The 15,289-nt window shown below is 45.0% G+C and overlaps 1 protein-coding gene across 4 annotated transcripts in view; it reads left to right on the plus strand.

Moving 5' to 3' along the window:
- The window catches only part of SBF2 (SET binding factor 2), a 514,395-nt gene that overhangs the window by 439,044 nt on the left and 60,062 nt on the right, over positions 1-15,289 (plus strand). For 2 of the 4 annotated variants that reach the window (XM_073604094.1, XM_073604095.1), the window contains exons 26-29: positions 41-236; positions 8,455-8,651; positions 9,282-9,422; positions 12,999-13,094. In XM_073604094.1, the coding sequence (XP_073460195.1) occupies positions 41-236; positions 8,455-8,651; positions 9,282-9,422; positions 12,999-13,094 (630 nt within the window). The remainder of the gene's footprint in view (positions 1-40; positions 237-8,454; positions 8,652-9,281; positions 9,423-12,998; positions 13,095-15,289) is intronic. The other 2 variants (XM_073604096.1, XM_073604097.1) reach the window with 1 other exon arrangement.

Consider the following 15,289-nt stretch of genomic DNA (forward strand, 5'->3'; position numbering starts at 1 on the left):
TCAATGCACACCGGTGATATTTTGTTCCCTCTCTGCTCAGTTTCAGATGATAATGAGCTGCCGAGCGGAACCTTGAAAGCGTCGGAGAAGTCCACAATGGAGCAGCTAGTGGAGCGGGCCTGTTTCCGGGACTACCAGCGCCTGGCCTTGGGGACCATCAGCGCCAGCTCCACGCGGATCAAGTCTGAACATTTCCGAGTGACGGCCATGAACAGGATGTATTCCCTGTGCCGGAGGTGAGTGCTGGCTGTGTGTTTATGTTAGGCCTGGACCAAGATGTACTGCTTTCACCCAGTTCAGTGAACTTCTATGATTTCTGGTTCATTTTGGGTATCACTAGCTTCTAATAATTGTTTTCTCTGCACCTGAGCTGTAAAATATCAAACAGAATGTATTTTGCACAAGAACATACGGGATACAATGTAAAGAAGATATCAGTGTGAAATGTGGTGGACAGTGGAATCACTAGGACATCTGTGGAATAAATTTCCAGAAAAATTGTTAGACTTTGAAATGGGTTGAAATTTCAGCATCATTACAATTTTTACAATTGGCTGTGTCCTGTTTTTTTAGCCCAATTTTCATTTAATCAGACAAAAAGACATTTGTTAGTCCTCAGCTTTCACGTTGTAATATATTTTTATTTTGTTAAGAAGGAAAAGGAAAAAAAAATCAGACTATATAGACCAGACACGAAGTATAAAGATCATACGGTATATAAAACCATAGAATTTAATACACAACATAGTAAAAAAGCTCAAACAGCATGTATGCATCTTTGTAATTAAAAACAATTATAAAGTTGTACCTATGAAATTAACCATATATATGTTCATACAACAATGGATGTTGACATGCTTTACAGACTTAAATTAGGAGGTCCTCATGTGTCGATGCGTTTCACCAAAGTTGGCTTCATCAGGACACATGAAAACATTGCAGCAATCATCTAAAGAGAGACAATAACATTTAAACAATATCTATATATGTAATAACACAATGTATCAGTGCCTCTATTGCATGTGAGTTTTGTTTTTGTTAAATTCTTCCACGTGAGTACATGTTGTCTTCGGATCCCATACACAGTGTTTTTTTGACTCTAAGGGTGCTTCTGAAATAATTTAGGGGTTTTTGTTGTTGGGTGTTTTAGATAAACAATGCATATTAAAATAACAAACCTTCCTTACGTTTTTCTTAATGTGTTCTGTTCCATGGGGGATGAAGTATGTGGTGTACTTGGTCCCATTTTCCTATGTGCTGGGCTTTTGCATTGGAACTGTCCCATCGACGCCATTTTTGCCCAGTCTCTTTTTTGTCGAATCGTGAACACTGACCTTAGCTGAGGCAAGTGAGACCTGCTGTTCTTTAGATGTTTTTCTGGGTTCTTGTTGCCCGGGGGATGAAGTATATGTAATGGTTGATCCCATTTTCCTACGTGCTTTTTAAGCCTAGCTGCGAGGTTGGACAGGGTTCCCCTCCTCTCCCAGAAGTGACTATAAAACACAAATAAAAGATGGCGCACCAGCCTAGTGCATTATCCCACAGTATTTCTTAAAAATTCACATAAATTATACTCACAAACTTGTGAATACAGATCTTATCGAGCTGCTCGTCCGTAGCCTAATAGTTCATGCTACTCAGCGACCTTCAGAGCCCAGGGGCACCTCAGGATCCCAAATAGCTTACACTTTTTGAAGGATATATCTTCTTCATCAGAGCTCTGATGAGTGAATGTTGCTCATTCTTCAGGTGTAGCACAATGGCAAGTAGACAAGCGAACACATTCATAAGTATGGAATATGCATACTTCTGTTAGTCCTAGCTGGACCAGTGTAACTATACAATAAAATCCATACCTGGGGTTCAGCTTCAACTCTGGCCTGGGCATGCATCGGCTTTAACTGTGACATGGTCAACCTTGGTTCTTCTGGCAGTGAATTAGCCACTATGTAATATATATGTTTCATCTATAACTAAATCACTGGCAGAAGAACCAGGACTGACCATGTCACAGTTGATGTCGTAGCCAACCCAGGCCAGAGGAACACATTGAAAATCATTAATAGCTCATTTCCTAGCAGGAGAGGCATGGACTGGGCATGCTGCAACCCAAGCCCCATCCTGTCCGGGCAGAGTGCGTGACCGCAGGCACAGCAGATACAAAACAAGCCGACAACCCTCTCCCCCCACAATTACCCCCCAGGGCTGGCTGGCCTCCACCTGAGTAGATTACACTCCTTATTAGAGCTGCAGCCTAGCCGATCGCAGCCACTGTTGGGAACCATGTATAGTAGAAAGCCATTTATCATAATAGCGACAGTTATGCATTCAACATATAGTATCCGATACATTCGTAAAAAGAGGCAGGAAAGAAATTCAAATCATATAACATAAAGTGCTGTGAAAAAGTATTTGCCCCTTCCTGATTTTTTTTTTTTTTTTTTCATATTTTTCACGCTTAAATGATTCAGATCATCAAACAAATTATAATATTACACAAAGATAACGCGAGTAAATACAAAATGCAGTTTTTAAATGATTTCATTTATAAAGGGAAAAAAGCTGTCCAAACCTGACTGGCCCTATGTGAAAAAGTAATTATTATTATTATACAGGATTTTTATAGCGCCAACTGTTTGCACAGCGCTTTATAACATGAGGGCAGACAGTACACTTACAATACAAATCAATACAGGAGGGATCAGAGGGCCCTGCTTGTTTGAGCTTACAATCTAGAAAGGAGGGTCAATTGGAACAAATTGCACCCTAGACCTAATAAGTGGCTGTGCCACCCTTGGCAGTAACAACTGCAATCGGCATTTGCGATATTGGGTAATGAGTTTTTCACTGTCGAGGAATTTTGCCCACTCTTTTTTTGCAGAATTGTTTTAACTCGGCCACATTGGAGGTTTTTCCAACATTAACGGCCTGTTTAAGGTCATACCACAGCATCTTAATCATGTTTAAGTCCAGACGTTGACTAGGCCACTCCAAAATCTTCGTTTAGGTTTTTCTTTTTTGAGCTATTCAGAGGTAGACTTGCTGGTGTGTTTCAGATCATTAGATCATTGTCCTTCTGCATAACCCAAGTGCGCTTGCACCTGAGGCAACAAACTGATGGCTGGACATTCTCCTTCATTATTTTCTGGTAGAGCGCAGAACTCATGGTTCCATCAATTATGGCAAGTCATCCCAGACCATCACACTACAACTACCATGTGTGCCGTTGGTATGTTGTTCTTTTTTTGAAATGCTGTTTTTTCCACCAGATTTAAAGGGATGCACATCTTCCAAAAAGTTAAACTTTTGTCTTCTCGGTCCATAGAATATTTTCCCAAAAGTCTTGGGGATAATCAAGATGTCTTTTTGGCAAATGTGGGATGCGCCTTTGTGCTGTTTTTGGTCAGCAGTGGCTTTGGCCTTGGAGCTCTCCCATGGATGCCATTTTTGCCCAGTCTCTTTCTTATCGTTGAATCATGAACACTGACCTTACCTGAGGCAAGTGAGGCCTGCAGTTCTTTAGATGATGTTCTGGTATCTTTTATGACCTCCTGGATGAGTCGTGATTGTGCTCTTGGAGTAATTTTTGTCGGCCAGTCACTTCTGGGAAGGGTCACCACTGTTCCAAGTTTTCTCCTTTTGTGGATATTGGCTCTCACCATCCTTCGCTGGAGTCCCAAAGCCTTAGAAATGGCTTTGTAACCCTTTCCAGACTGGTACATGTCTTGATTTAGCATTGACAATCTGAATCATTTAAGTGTGACAAATATGCAAAAAAATAAAAAATCAGGAAGGGGGCAAAAACTTTTTCACTTTTGTGTAAATGCTTTCAGTTTAGTCTGCTTGGTATATATAATTTGCAAAAGAGACAGATCCAAATGAAACAGCTGATGGAATGGAATGGTGTGCCAGGAAGGGTGTTCGTGGAATTATCACACACAGCAAATTGAAGCTCATGTTTTCTGTATTATGTTTGATTCATTTAACTCTCCCGTCAGATTTTGTCCAGCTCTGACGTACAAGTTTTACTTTCATGTCACTGCACAGAAGACCTTTCACAGAATTCCATAGAGGAATATTTTCCTCCTTGTAAGAAGCATGTGAGAGCCAGACATATGACAGCAAGATGGACAGGTTGCTGCACATATTGTTTGTATAGAAAGAAGTGTTTAAATTTTGTGGAACTACAACTGTGCGTGTGTGTGTGTTTCTTTTGGCCTTTAAAGTGTAGAGATTGTATCTTATGTGAATTTCTGTGATTTTTTTTTTTTTACCAGTTAAGAATTCCTAAATTGTCCAGCTCTTAAATTATTAGTGCACTTGTGGGCAGGGCTACTTGCCTTGCACATGGGGGTACCTTTTGCACATGTGTGCACTCACCATCTCCCAGGACCAGGCAGGTGGGGACAACGTACACGTGAGAATCAAACATTTTGGCAGTTCCCCGACTTGGAGGTGAGCCGTGGTCAGCGTGCAGCAGTAAAAGTACAGAATCCTGTTGTAAGAGTGCTGTCCCGTGTCATTAGACACCTTCCCTTGATGTATGTGGCATTTACGAGGGACGTCGCTGAGCCAATGCCCACTCCACCAGTCCAGCATACTTCTGCCATCTCACTACCCTTGACAGAATGGGATCCCACCATGCACCTAGCATGGACACCATGCGTGCACCTAACTCTTTCCACTCTCATGAACCACGTGACCAGGTCCATGAGGTCTCCATACCACGGGTTCGGTCCCAGATACTTTGGGGATCTGACCACTAGGGAGGGGACCAGAACCAATGGTGGAGAAGGATCTGGGTGTTCTGGTAGATCATAAGCTTAATAAGGACATGCAATGCCAAGCTGTGGTTTCCAAAGCAATCAAAATTCTTTCTTGTATAAGAGAGGTATAGACTCCAGAGAGAGAGATATCATTTTGCCCCCTGTACAAATCATTAGTAAGACCTCATCTGGAATATGCAGTTCAGTTTTGGGCACCAGTTCACAAAAAGGATATCGGGGAACTGGAGAAAGTTTGGTTGCCCTTCTCTGCACTAATAAGAGGCACAGAGGAGCTCAGCTATAAGGAAAGATTAAAGGGACTGAATTTATTCACTCTTGAGAAGAGGAGCTTAAGGGGGGATATGATCAACATGTACAAATACATAAGTGGTCCATATAGTGAATTTGGTGTTGAGGTATTCGCTTTAAGGTCTTCACAAAGGACAAGGGGCACTCTTTTTATGTCTGGAGAAAAAGAGATTTAATCTCCAAATACGGAAAAGTTTCTTCACAGTAAGAGCTGTGAAAATGATTCCCTCCAGAGGTGGCTCTGGCCAGCTCAGTAGATTGTTTTAAAAAAGGTCTGAGTTAATTCCTAAATGTACATACTATAACTGGGTACTAACATTTATAGGTAAAGTTGATCCAGGGAATATCCGATTGCCTCTCGGGGGATCAGGAAGGGTTTAGGATTGTGTATATAGGCTTGTATAATTTATTTTTTTCCCTTTTTCTGGTTAAACTAGATGGACTTGTCTCTTTTTTTTCAACCAAACTAACTATGTGACACTGATCCTTGCTACTGGAGGACCCATCGCCTACACCATGTACCACACTTCACGACTGGCTTCATGTACCTTGCACTAGTTTCTGGTTACCCAAAGCAACTGCATTCCTCCTCCTGCTTGTCTTGCCAAGTACTTTTGCTTCGTACCCCACATGTGCTTTACTGACCCTGTTCTTTCATAAACCAAAAAACATAATGCACCCCTTTAAATGGCCTCAGACCAGGCTTTGAACAGTTTAAAAACCTTTACTGTATTTCTCATGGCAGAGCAACAATGAGCATAACAAAGTCTAGAACCTAAAATGGCTAACGATGGTGGCTGCCCAGGCAATAGCTGGTAGTGTCCACTGGAACACCAGCATCTTCTGATTACATGCTGTTCCTTGGGTTCTTGGATTAAGTGAACTGTGGCATTTCTTCTCCCTCAAGCTCCTGCTGGACTCTCTGCTTTTCCAAGCAAGCCCGAACCGGACCTTCTCCTTATATATGTATAACATTGGGTGGAAGGTTGCCCAATACAAGAAGCCCAGTAACTGAGAAACAACCCTTTCCCCAGCCCAGGCAGCCAACTACCTAACACAAAAGAAACTCAAATTATAGGCAATGTGCCTACAAAACTCCAGGCTCAAAAATAAACAATGCAAAGGCAAAGTATCGTCAGTACCTAAAAGACACAGAGGGGTGCTGCGTCAGCAGCCCAATCTGAGTGATCACCTGGTAGCTCCTGTGCTACAGGAGGGAGAGCACATGGTAACTCTTATATACAGAGCAGGCAGAGAGCTGTGCCCACAACTCCTTTCTGTACTCTTTCAGGCAAAAGAGAAAGCTGAGCTGCCCACCCGACTGCGTCCTGCCAACCGATGACGTCATCGGTTGCTAAGGACTTGCCGGCAAGAGTACAGAGAGCAGGGGGAGGTGGGAGGGGCACAGCTCCCTGCCGCCTCTGTAGACAGGAGTTATCTATGGACCCTCCCTCCTGTTAACAGAGGATTGCTGAGATCTCAGGAAGGAGAGGAGCTCGGGGGGTAGAAAGCACAACCCACACCTCCTCCTGGCTCTCTCCCTTCTTGGCTGCTGTCACTACTGTAAGGAAGAGGGGGGATTTGGGGCGTAATTGTACTATGTGGGGGATTTGGGAGCAGGTGGGGGGTTGTGCAAGGAGGGGGGATTTTGAGGGCGGTTGTGCTACGAGGGGGGATTTTGGGGGATTGTGCTCAGAGGGTGGATTTGTGGTGGTTTGTGCTCCGAGGGTGGATTTGTGGTGGTTTGTGCTCCGAGGGTGGATTTGTGGTGGTTTGTGCTCCAAGGGGGATTTGGGGAGGTTGTTCTAGGAGTGGGGATTTGTGGCGGTTTGTGCTGGGAGGGGGATTTTGGCAGGGGGGGTTGTGCTGGGGATGGGATGTGGTTGGGGGGGCTTGTGCTAGGAGAGGGGATTTGGAGGAGTTGTGCCAGGAGGGGGGAGTTGTGGCTGTTTATGCTGGAAGGAAGACTTGGGGGTGGGGGGGTTATTTGTGCTAGGAGGTGTATTTGGGTGGGGGGGGTTGTGCTGGGAAGGGGATTTGGGTGTGGGGGTTGTGCTAGGAGGGGGATTTGGTTGGGGGGTTGTGTTAGGAGGGGAACACGCAAAAAGGCGTCAAAAATGGGGCCTAAGAACTGCACCCTTAACTCATTTTTAAATTTTAACAGGAACTAATGGCAGTCGCTCCTATTCTGGTTTTTTTAATGTCTTGCAGTTCACAAGCACCATGTTCGCTCCCTGACTGTCATGGAGACACCATCTTCTCTGGGCTATGAGTTTGTCAACTTGATGCTGCAGGTGCTGGCAGGGGGCGACACTTGGAGCGGTTTTGCTGCCCAGTAGAAACAGACTTTGGCTATGGCCAAAGAGCACCTACACCTGCCAAAATATGGCACTGCTGCATTGAATAAAGGAGATTTTACCAGTGCTTGATGTTACTGTAATATAACAAATCGATGGCTTGTTCTCCTTCCCGAAGCCAGCGCTGTCTGACCATTCGAATTACACGATCTGGATTTTAGGGCGATTTGCCCATGTAGGGCAAAGAAACCGGTTCTTTTGACAGAATAGAAGTTTATTGTTGAGGAAATTTCATCTTGGATAAAAAAAAAAAAATTCAGAAACCATCTGCATACAAAGAAATAGCTCAAGCTTCCAAACACTGGCAAGACTGGTACTGGAATTGTCCTGGCCACACTGATAACGATGTGATCAATATCAGATATTGGTTACGGCCACACAGATACAATTATTCCATATTGACCATAGCTGGGATAGATTCAGTCTGTGTGTGGAGGACAGTCAGGTGGCTCAGCGTGGTGGCTATATACACTTCCTGAGGTATAATTGTACAGTCAGCCTTGCAGTTAAGGAGGGAGGTAGCATTGTTTTCATGTAATAAGTCTACAGTTCCTGGTACGACAGTCAGGTTCTGGTAGTGACAGAGAAACCGGTTCTTTTAATGCCCTCCCAGCTGCACATACTTGACTTTTTTTCGCTCCCGTGCTACTCTGCGAAGAAAGGCACAGAGCTCAGAATATTCTCTGCCCCTCCCAATGTAAAAGCTCTGGGCCAATCACTGGGACTGTCCCATGCTCATTCATACCCAGAAGTACCAAACAAACCATCATCTTGAGTCTCTGCATTTCATCTAAGGAAAACTAGAACATTTTTTTGGTAAGTGCAGCAAGGCTGGTGAGATGTGACGCCAGTGATTGACAGGCTTTAATTTAATAAAGTAGATATATGTGGTCATAAAATTTACTTTTAGCAGTGTCCTGGGAGTGCTTTCATATTTTGATTGCTTCGTCCCTTTAACAATGTTAACATTTCTCTGCTGTCTGCCATCTGTGAAATAACGCTTTTTATTTCTCCTCTTCCAGTTACCCCGGACTCCTAGTTGTGCCGCAGTTGGTACAGGACAGCAGTCTGCAGAAAGTTGCCAGATGTTATCGCCATAACAGACTGCCAGTGGTCTCCTGGAAAAACTCCAAAACAAACGCTATCCTGCTTCGGTCTGGGGGCTTCCACGGAAAGACTGTCGTTGGGCTCTTTAAATCACAGAATACGCACACTGCTGGTGAGTGCCAGGGGTCTGAGGAGGGTGCAAACAGTCAGTCCTGGAGGACAGAATAAAGGGAGAGAGTGCAAACACTAAGTCCTGGAGATCAGTAGAAAGCAGGAGGGTGCACTCAGTCCTGGAAGTCAGTAGAAAGGAGGAGGGTGCGGACACTCAGTCCTGGAGGCCAGTAGAATGGAGGAGGGTGCAGACACTCAGTCCTGGAGGCCAGTAGAAAAGAGGATGGTACAGACACTCAGTCCTGGAGGCCAGTAGAAAAGAGGAGGACACAGACACTTAGTTCTGGAGGCCAGTAAAAAAAGAGGATGGTATAGACACTCAGTCCTGGGGGCAAGTAGAAAGAAGGAGGATACAGACACTCAGTCCTGGATGCCAGTAGAAAAGAGGAGGGTACCATTCTACAGTCCTGGAGGCCAGTAGAAAGAAGGAAGGTACAGACACTCAGTCCTGGAGGCCAGTAGAAAGAAGGAGGGTAAAGACACTCAGTCCTGGAGGCCAGTAGAAAGGAGAGGCGGGTACAGATGCTCAGTCCTGGAGGCCAGTAGAAAGGAGGGGAGGTTGATGATTGCTTTGGTAGGTCACTGATGTCATTTCCAGTGATGTAATTCATTCCACTTTGTCACTCTTTAGCTCCAGCCTCATCTCTTGAGTCATCGAGCAGCATCGAGCAGGAAAAGTATTTACAGGCTTTGCTGAATGTTATCTCTGTCCACTACAAGTCCAATGGAGGAAGCACCATGACCATCAGGCCTACCTTGGCCTTATCACCAGGTATAGCCTGCAGACTTGTCATACATAATTCCAGGTATTTCTTGTCTGTACAAGATGCCCAGGGTGTTCTACTCACTTTTGTGCAGCCATCAACACCACTTCCCGTAGCATTGTTTTTGGTACTGTACCAACAGGCATGGGAACACATGCCTGGGCATATCATGGGACCTCTGTGCTTTGTGGCTCAGGGCCTGAAGTCCATTATAGGTCTTTGGCGGATTCAGGTGTCAGTTGATTCTTCAGTGCTGGACTCAGATTCTACCTGAAGTTTCTGAGAAAATTATCAAGTAGGGGATGACACTAGGTTATACCAGAAACTTATAAAACACCCTGTGGGTACTACCAACCCACCTACCCCCTCCTGGCAGGACCTTTGTCATAGAATGCCTATGAATACAGGCTCTTTGTCCTTCTCCTAAACATACATTAGTAGTATGTTGGCCCCTTGAGCTTACACATGTATTATCCCTCAGATGCCATTTAGGGAGGCGAATGAGTAGTCACATGCTTCTCCATACCAAAAAGGTACTGAGTGTTCCTCTTCATTACTGGCCCAACAGAGTAGTGGGTGGCAAGGCGAAGGGAAATATGTACCTACAGCTGCAGTGGGTGGTTGGTAAATAAACCTCATGTAAAAGAGATTCTGCTCTCCCAATCAGCCATCATAGCATAGGAATCCGTATGGGTTTCAGCCTGGAAGTCTCCACCAAAAGGCTTCGCCCCTGACACAGTGCGAAATGTGTCCGTGGGTGTGGTCTTTTGGCACACACTTGCAGGCTGAATCCAATCTTGGGTCCTCTGCTATGATGGCGTCTTTTACTTGATGTATGCATCGATCTGGATGGGCATTTTGGCAACCTGCTCCCCCTTTTACCTGTGCATCTTGGGAATGCATTCTCTGGCTTTAAGGCCACGGTAAGTAAACCTGTTGCTTTGCCCTGAATAGGGAAAACACAGGTTCACTTTAAGTGACTGCCCAATCCATTTACTGCTGTCCGTGGTTCTGACAAGGAGATCTCCCCTCCCCTTTAGGGAGAATCGATTCTTATTAGGAACATAAGGAAGGGGGATCATTGTTGCATAGTGGTATCAGCATTTTGGTGTCACCAGCAACCTGGTGGACTGCAATGCAGGCTATGGAAAGTGCATTACAGAAAGCAGAAGCAGCTACTTCAGCTTATAGCAGAGCTCTGGCTGTTGCAGTAGGAAGTGGGTTTCCCCATTCGGATCATGGACAGCAGTAAAGATCAAGTGGGGTTACACTTTAAGGGCCATTAGCACACGTTGCCACAATGCATTGCAACAAACCTGCTCTATGTGCATTGTGGTGACATTCATTATAAATGGCACCTCCAACGCATTGTACAGTACCCTATACACCACACCCAAAGCACCACATCCCACCAAAATACATATACTGGTGCGCTGCATTGTAGATAAAGGAGTCATGCAGGTTTTCTGCATCCGTTAAAATGCATTGACAGCTCATTCATAATGAGTGGGCTGCCTTAATACAATGGACATTAACACGTGTCCATTAAGGTGCCACAACCAGTCACTTAATTGTTAATGGTCCCTGATTGATCGCCATCTCTCCCTTAGCAGGTAGGAATGTTATTCTCTTACATTGCTGGTAAAGTATCAGTACCATAGAATATACCATAGAATGGATGAAAAAAACATGGACAGTATTGTGTACACCAGCAGGTACTCTTTAATCATTCCATAGACTCTACTGGGTACAAGGACACTATTCACAGTGTACCACTCCTGACATTTTATCCCCCTGTCAGCCGTCATGTGCCGATTCTCAGGTCGGTTCACAAAGAGGTGACCGCGGACGGGGCGACATGTGACTCTGGAAAGTTGCCGGCCTAATCAGCTTAGTTACTCTTGATACAGTCTGCAGCTGTGAAGAGCACCCATCAGAAACCCATGCATGCTTCGCTTCCCCTAACAGCCAGCGCAGTCGCCACACCTAATCCGCTAATCGTGTCAGCACACGACTTTCATGTGTTAACCGTTCTCATGGGGAATACCAATGGTGCTGGGATTCAACGGGGTCAGTCCACCTAAAACCGATATTTTAGTTCTGGCTAGATGCCAATGCACTGAATCAGTGACTGTCTTGTGTTCTTTCTTGTGATTCCTCTGGCCTAAATTCCCTGTTCTGCTTCCCAACATGATCAAGTGAGAGGGTCATACTTCTGCTGCTGCAGTTAAATACAGAATTCAGCATTGAGAGCAAAGCTCTATTTATACTTCTGCAATTATCAATCCATGTCTTTTGTCATGCATTTTTTTTTTGTATTCGATAGAAAAGGGAAAGGTTAAAACTAGGGTTGCCTATATCACGGGTCTCCACACTTTCTAAATAAAGGGCCAATTTACAGTGGAGAGAATGGTTCCCCATCATTGGTGTCAGTGGGAGAAATAGTGCCCCATCATTGGTGTCAGTGGGAGGAATAGTGCCCCACCATTGGTGTCAGTGGGAGGAATAGTGTCCCATCATTGGTCTCAGTGGGTGGAATAGTGCCCCATCATTGGTGTCAGTGGGAGGAATAGTGCCCCACCATTGGTGTCAGTGGGAGGAATAGTGCCCCATCATTGGTGTCAGTGGGAGGAACAGTGTCCCATCATTGGGGTCAGTGGGAGGAATAGTGCCCCACCATTGGTGTCAGTGGGAGGAATAGTGTCCCATCATTGGGGTCAGTGGGAGGAATAGTGCCCCACCATTGGTGTCAGTGGGAGGAATAGTGCCCTGTCATTGGTGTCAGCAGCAAGGATAGTTCTCCGCTGTCTGTAGGAGAAATATTGCCTTGCATGAGTGGGAAGAATGGTGTCCCAAGGGCTGCATAGAGGTAATCAAAGGGCCGCAGTTTGGAGATCACTTCTGCAAAAGGAAAGATCTGAATACTTACCTACTCTAAAGTCACTCAGGTCTGGTCACATTATTGGGTCCCAGCATTGACAACAGCTGTAGAGCCTGGGCGTGGACATCGCTCATAGGCTTATTATGGGGCATCCATTGTCGGCTGTCCCTCCTCTACATAGAAGCCAGTATTGGGACTCGATCATGTGACCGGACCGGTGCGCCCTCAGCATAGACATTCCTGCGGGTGCACGGCCCCAAACATGCATCGGCACCCACACAGATATCAAATTGAGATTGGTGGCTGTGTTCCAATTGACATGAATGGGACTGCCTCCACGGGGATGCACAGAACACTTGCACATTCCTGTGTGGGTAAACATGGCCCTCGCATGGGCATATGTTATAGGATGTCCTGTGTGAATGAGGCCTTAAACCGCATAACAAATCTCAGAAGTATAAATAGGTCCTATGACTCTTGAGTAAAATCTGTGATAAGGTGGATGACGCTGAGAATTCCAGCTTATCATTTATCCCGTCAGCATATGCCATAACAGAGGTATCAGGTTCTAGGTGGAACAACCCCTATAATACGCACTCCAGAAACCCATAACTTTTTCATGTTTGCATTCCATTGTTGTGTTGCCTATAACATGTTTTTTTTTGTTATCGTTTTTGTTGTCTGTCTGTTTGGATGACCTCAGGCAGTGCCAGAAAGAGCTACCGAATGAGCAGTATGGTTAAACATGTTGTGCCAGGACACTTGGATGGCAGTCCGTCCAATAGCTTTTCCCGAGGAGGTTAGTAAGTGAAGCCCCCATATCATGAAGATCTCGGTGGGGCTAGTAAGGCGGATCTTGGGGGGGGCAATCAAGGATTTTGTACAAGTTTACATTGTCATCATTTATACGATTTAGGATACACACCCTCTTATCCTCTGGTGGTGGGTCATCTTAACTTAGAGCTTATCTACAAACTTCAGAGTAGATAAGAATGTGATGGGTTTGACATTGCAATCAACCAGACAAATCTTTACAGATATTTCACACATCCTGACCCTGACCACTCCAGTTAAAGGGCTCTAATGTTTTCACCCAGGAACCACTCGTTTTTTTATTTGGATTACATTGGGAAAATGTGTAAATCCTGGGTGAAAACATTTATAAATAGGCGCGAAAGTGTATGTGAACCCAGAATCTTTTTTTTTTTTTCAGTATGTTTGTCACCATGAGGTTGATTTACTGGAGTGTGGAAAATCTGGTACAGCTCTGCACAGAAATCAATCTTCCAGGTTTTTTTTGTCAAAGCTTAATTGAACAAGCTGAAGTTATAAACTGATTGGCCACCATGCACAGCTGCACCAGATTTTGCACTCTCCAGTTTTAGTAAATCAACCCCCCCCGTGTCACTGTCTACAGTTTCCTAAAGCAGACCTTCCATGGCAAAGGTAAGGTCTGCTGGTTTGCCAGTCCACTGCCTCCCTCACTCCCCCAACACGAATGCCTTTAGAAAGCCATTAGTGTCCATGTGGACTGCAGTTTTCACCAGCATTGTAAAGGTCGTCACAAGTCTTTTTAATGCAGGGATTCCCTATATGGTTACCCTTTTACCTCACATTACCATTACACCTCATATTACCATTACACCTCATCTCGGGTACCTGAGCAAGGGTTCGTTAATATGGTGAAGACCATGAGAATGTGTTATGCAAACATGTTGAAAACCTTGTGTCCTATCCATTTGAAAAAAAATACATTACATAAGCATAATTGACAGTTATTGTAAAAGAAAGCCATTTGCCAACTTAAAAAAATTCTTGCCTCCATCTCAGCCTCAGATGCTTCTAGGAAACACTTGTAATGCTACCATTCCTCCTGGCAGAGCTGGGAGCTTAAAATTCCACAAGAATGCACCCTTTCGATCAGGGGAAGTGCATACTTGCAGGATTTTGAGCTGTTGGCTCAGTGTTGTTACCTTTGCCTCCCGGAAGCATCAGAGGCCAGGGTTGAGATGAGTATTTATATGGGTGTGAGATAGGGACCTTAAATTGTAAGCTCCTTGGGGCAGGGACTAATGTGAATGTACAATATACAGTACCTCACAAAACTGAGTACACCCCTCACATATATCTTTTCATGCGACAACACTGAAGAAATGACACTTTGCTACAATATAAAGTAGTGAGCTGTACAGCTTGTATAACAGTGTAAATTTGCTGTCGCCTAAAAATAACTCAACACACAGCCATTAATGTCTAAACCGCTGGCAACAATAGTGAGTACACCCCCTAAGTGAAAATGGCCAAATTGGGCCCAAAGTGTCAATATTTTGTGTGGCCACCATTATTTTCCAGCACTGCCTTAACCCTCTTGGGCATGGAGTTCACCAGAGCTTCACAGGTTGCCACTGGAGTCCTCATCCACTCCTCCATGACGACATCACAGAGCTGGTGAATATTAGAGACCTTGCGCTCCTCCACCTTCCGTTTGAGGATGCCCCACAGATGCTCAATAGGGTTTGGGTCTGGAGACATGCTAGGCCAGTCCATAACCTTCACCCTCAGCTTCTTTAGCAAGGAAGTGGTCGTTTTGGAGGTGTGTTTGTTGTCGTTTTCATGTTGGAATACTGCCCTGTGGCCCAGGGAGGGTATCATGCTCTGCTTCAGTATGTCACAGTACTAGTTGGCATTCATGGTTCCCTCAATGTGCTGTAGCTCCCCAGTGCAGGCAGCACTCATGCAGCCCCCAGACCATGAAAACCCCACCACCATGCTTGACTGTAGGCAAGACACACTTGTCTTTGTACTCCTCACCTGGTTGCCGCCACACACGCTTGTCACCATCTGAACCAAATAAGTTTATCTTGGTCTCATCAGACCACAGGACATGGTTCCAGGGATCCATGCAGGGCCGGACTGGGAATGAACACCAGCCCTGGAAAAAATGTCATACCAGCCCCATAGCATTATTATACCAGCCCAACAGCATAACGTCAT

This window comes from Aquarana catesbeiana, linkage group LG11 (genome assembly GCF_042186555.1).
Source record: "Aquarana catesbeiana isolate 2022-GZ linkage group LG11, ASM4218655v1, whole genome shotgun sequence".
Taxonomy (NCBI): Eukaryota; Metazoa; Chordata; class Amphibia; order Anura; family Ranidae; genus Aquarana; species Aquarana catesbeiana.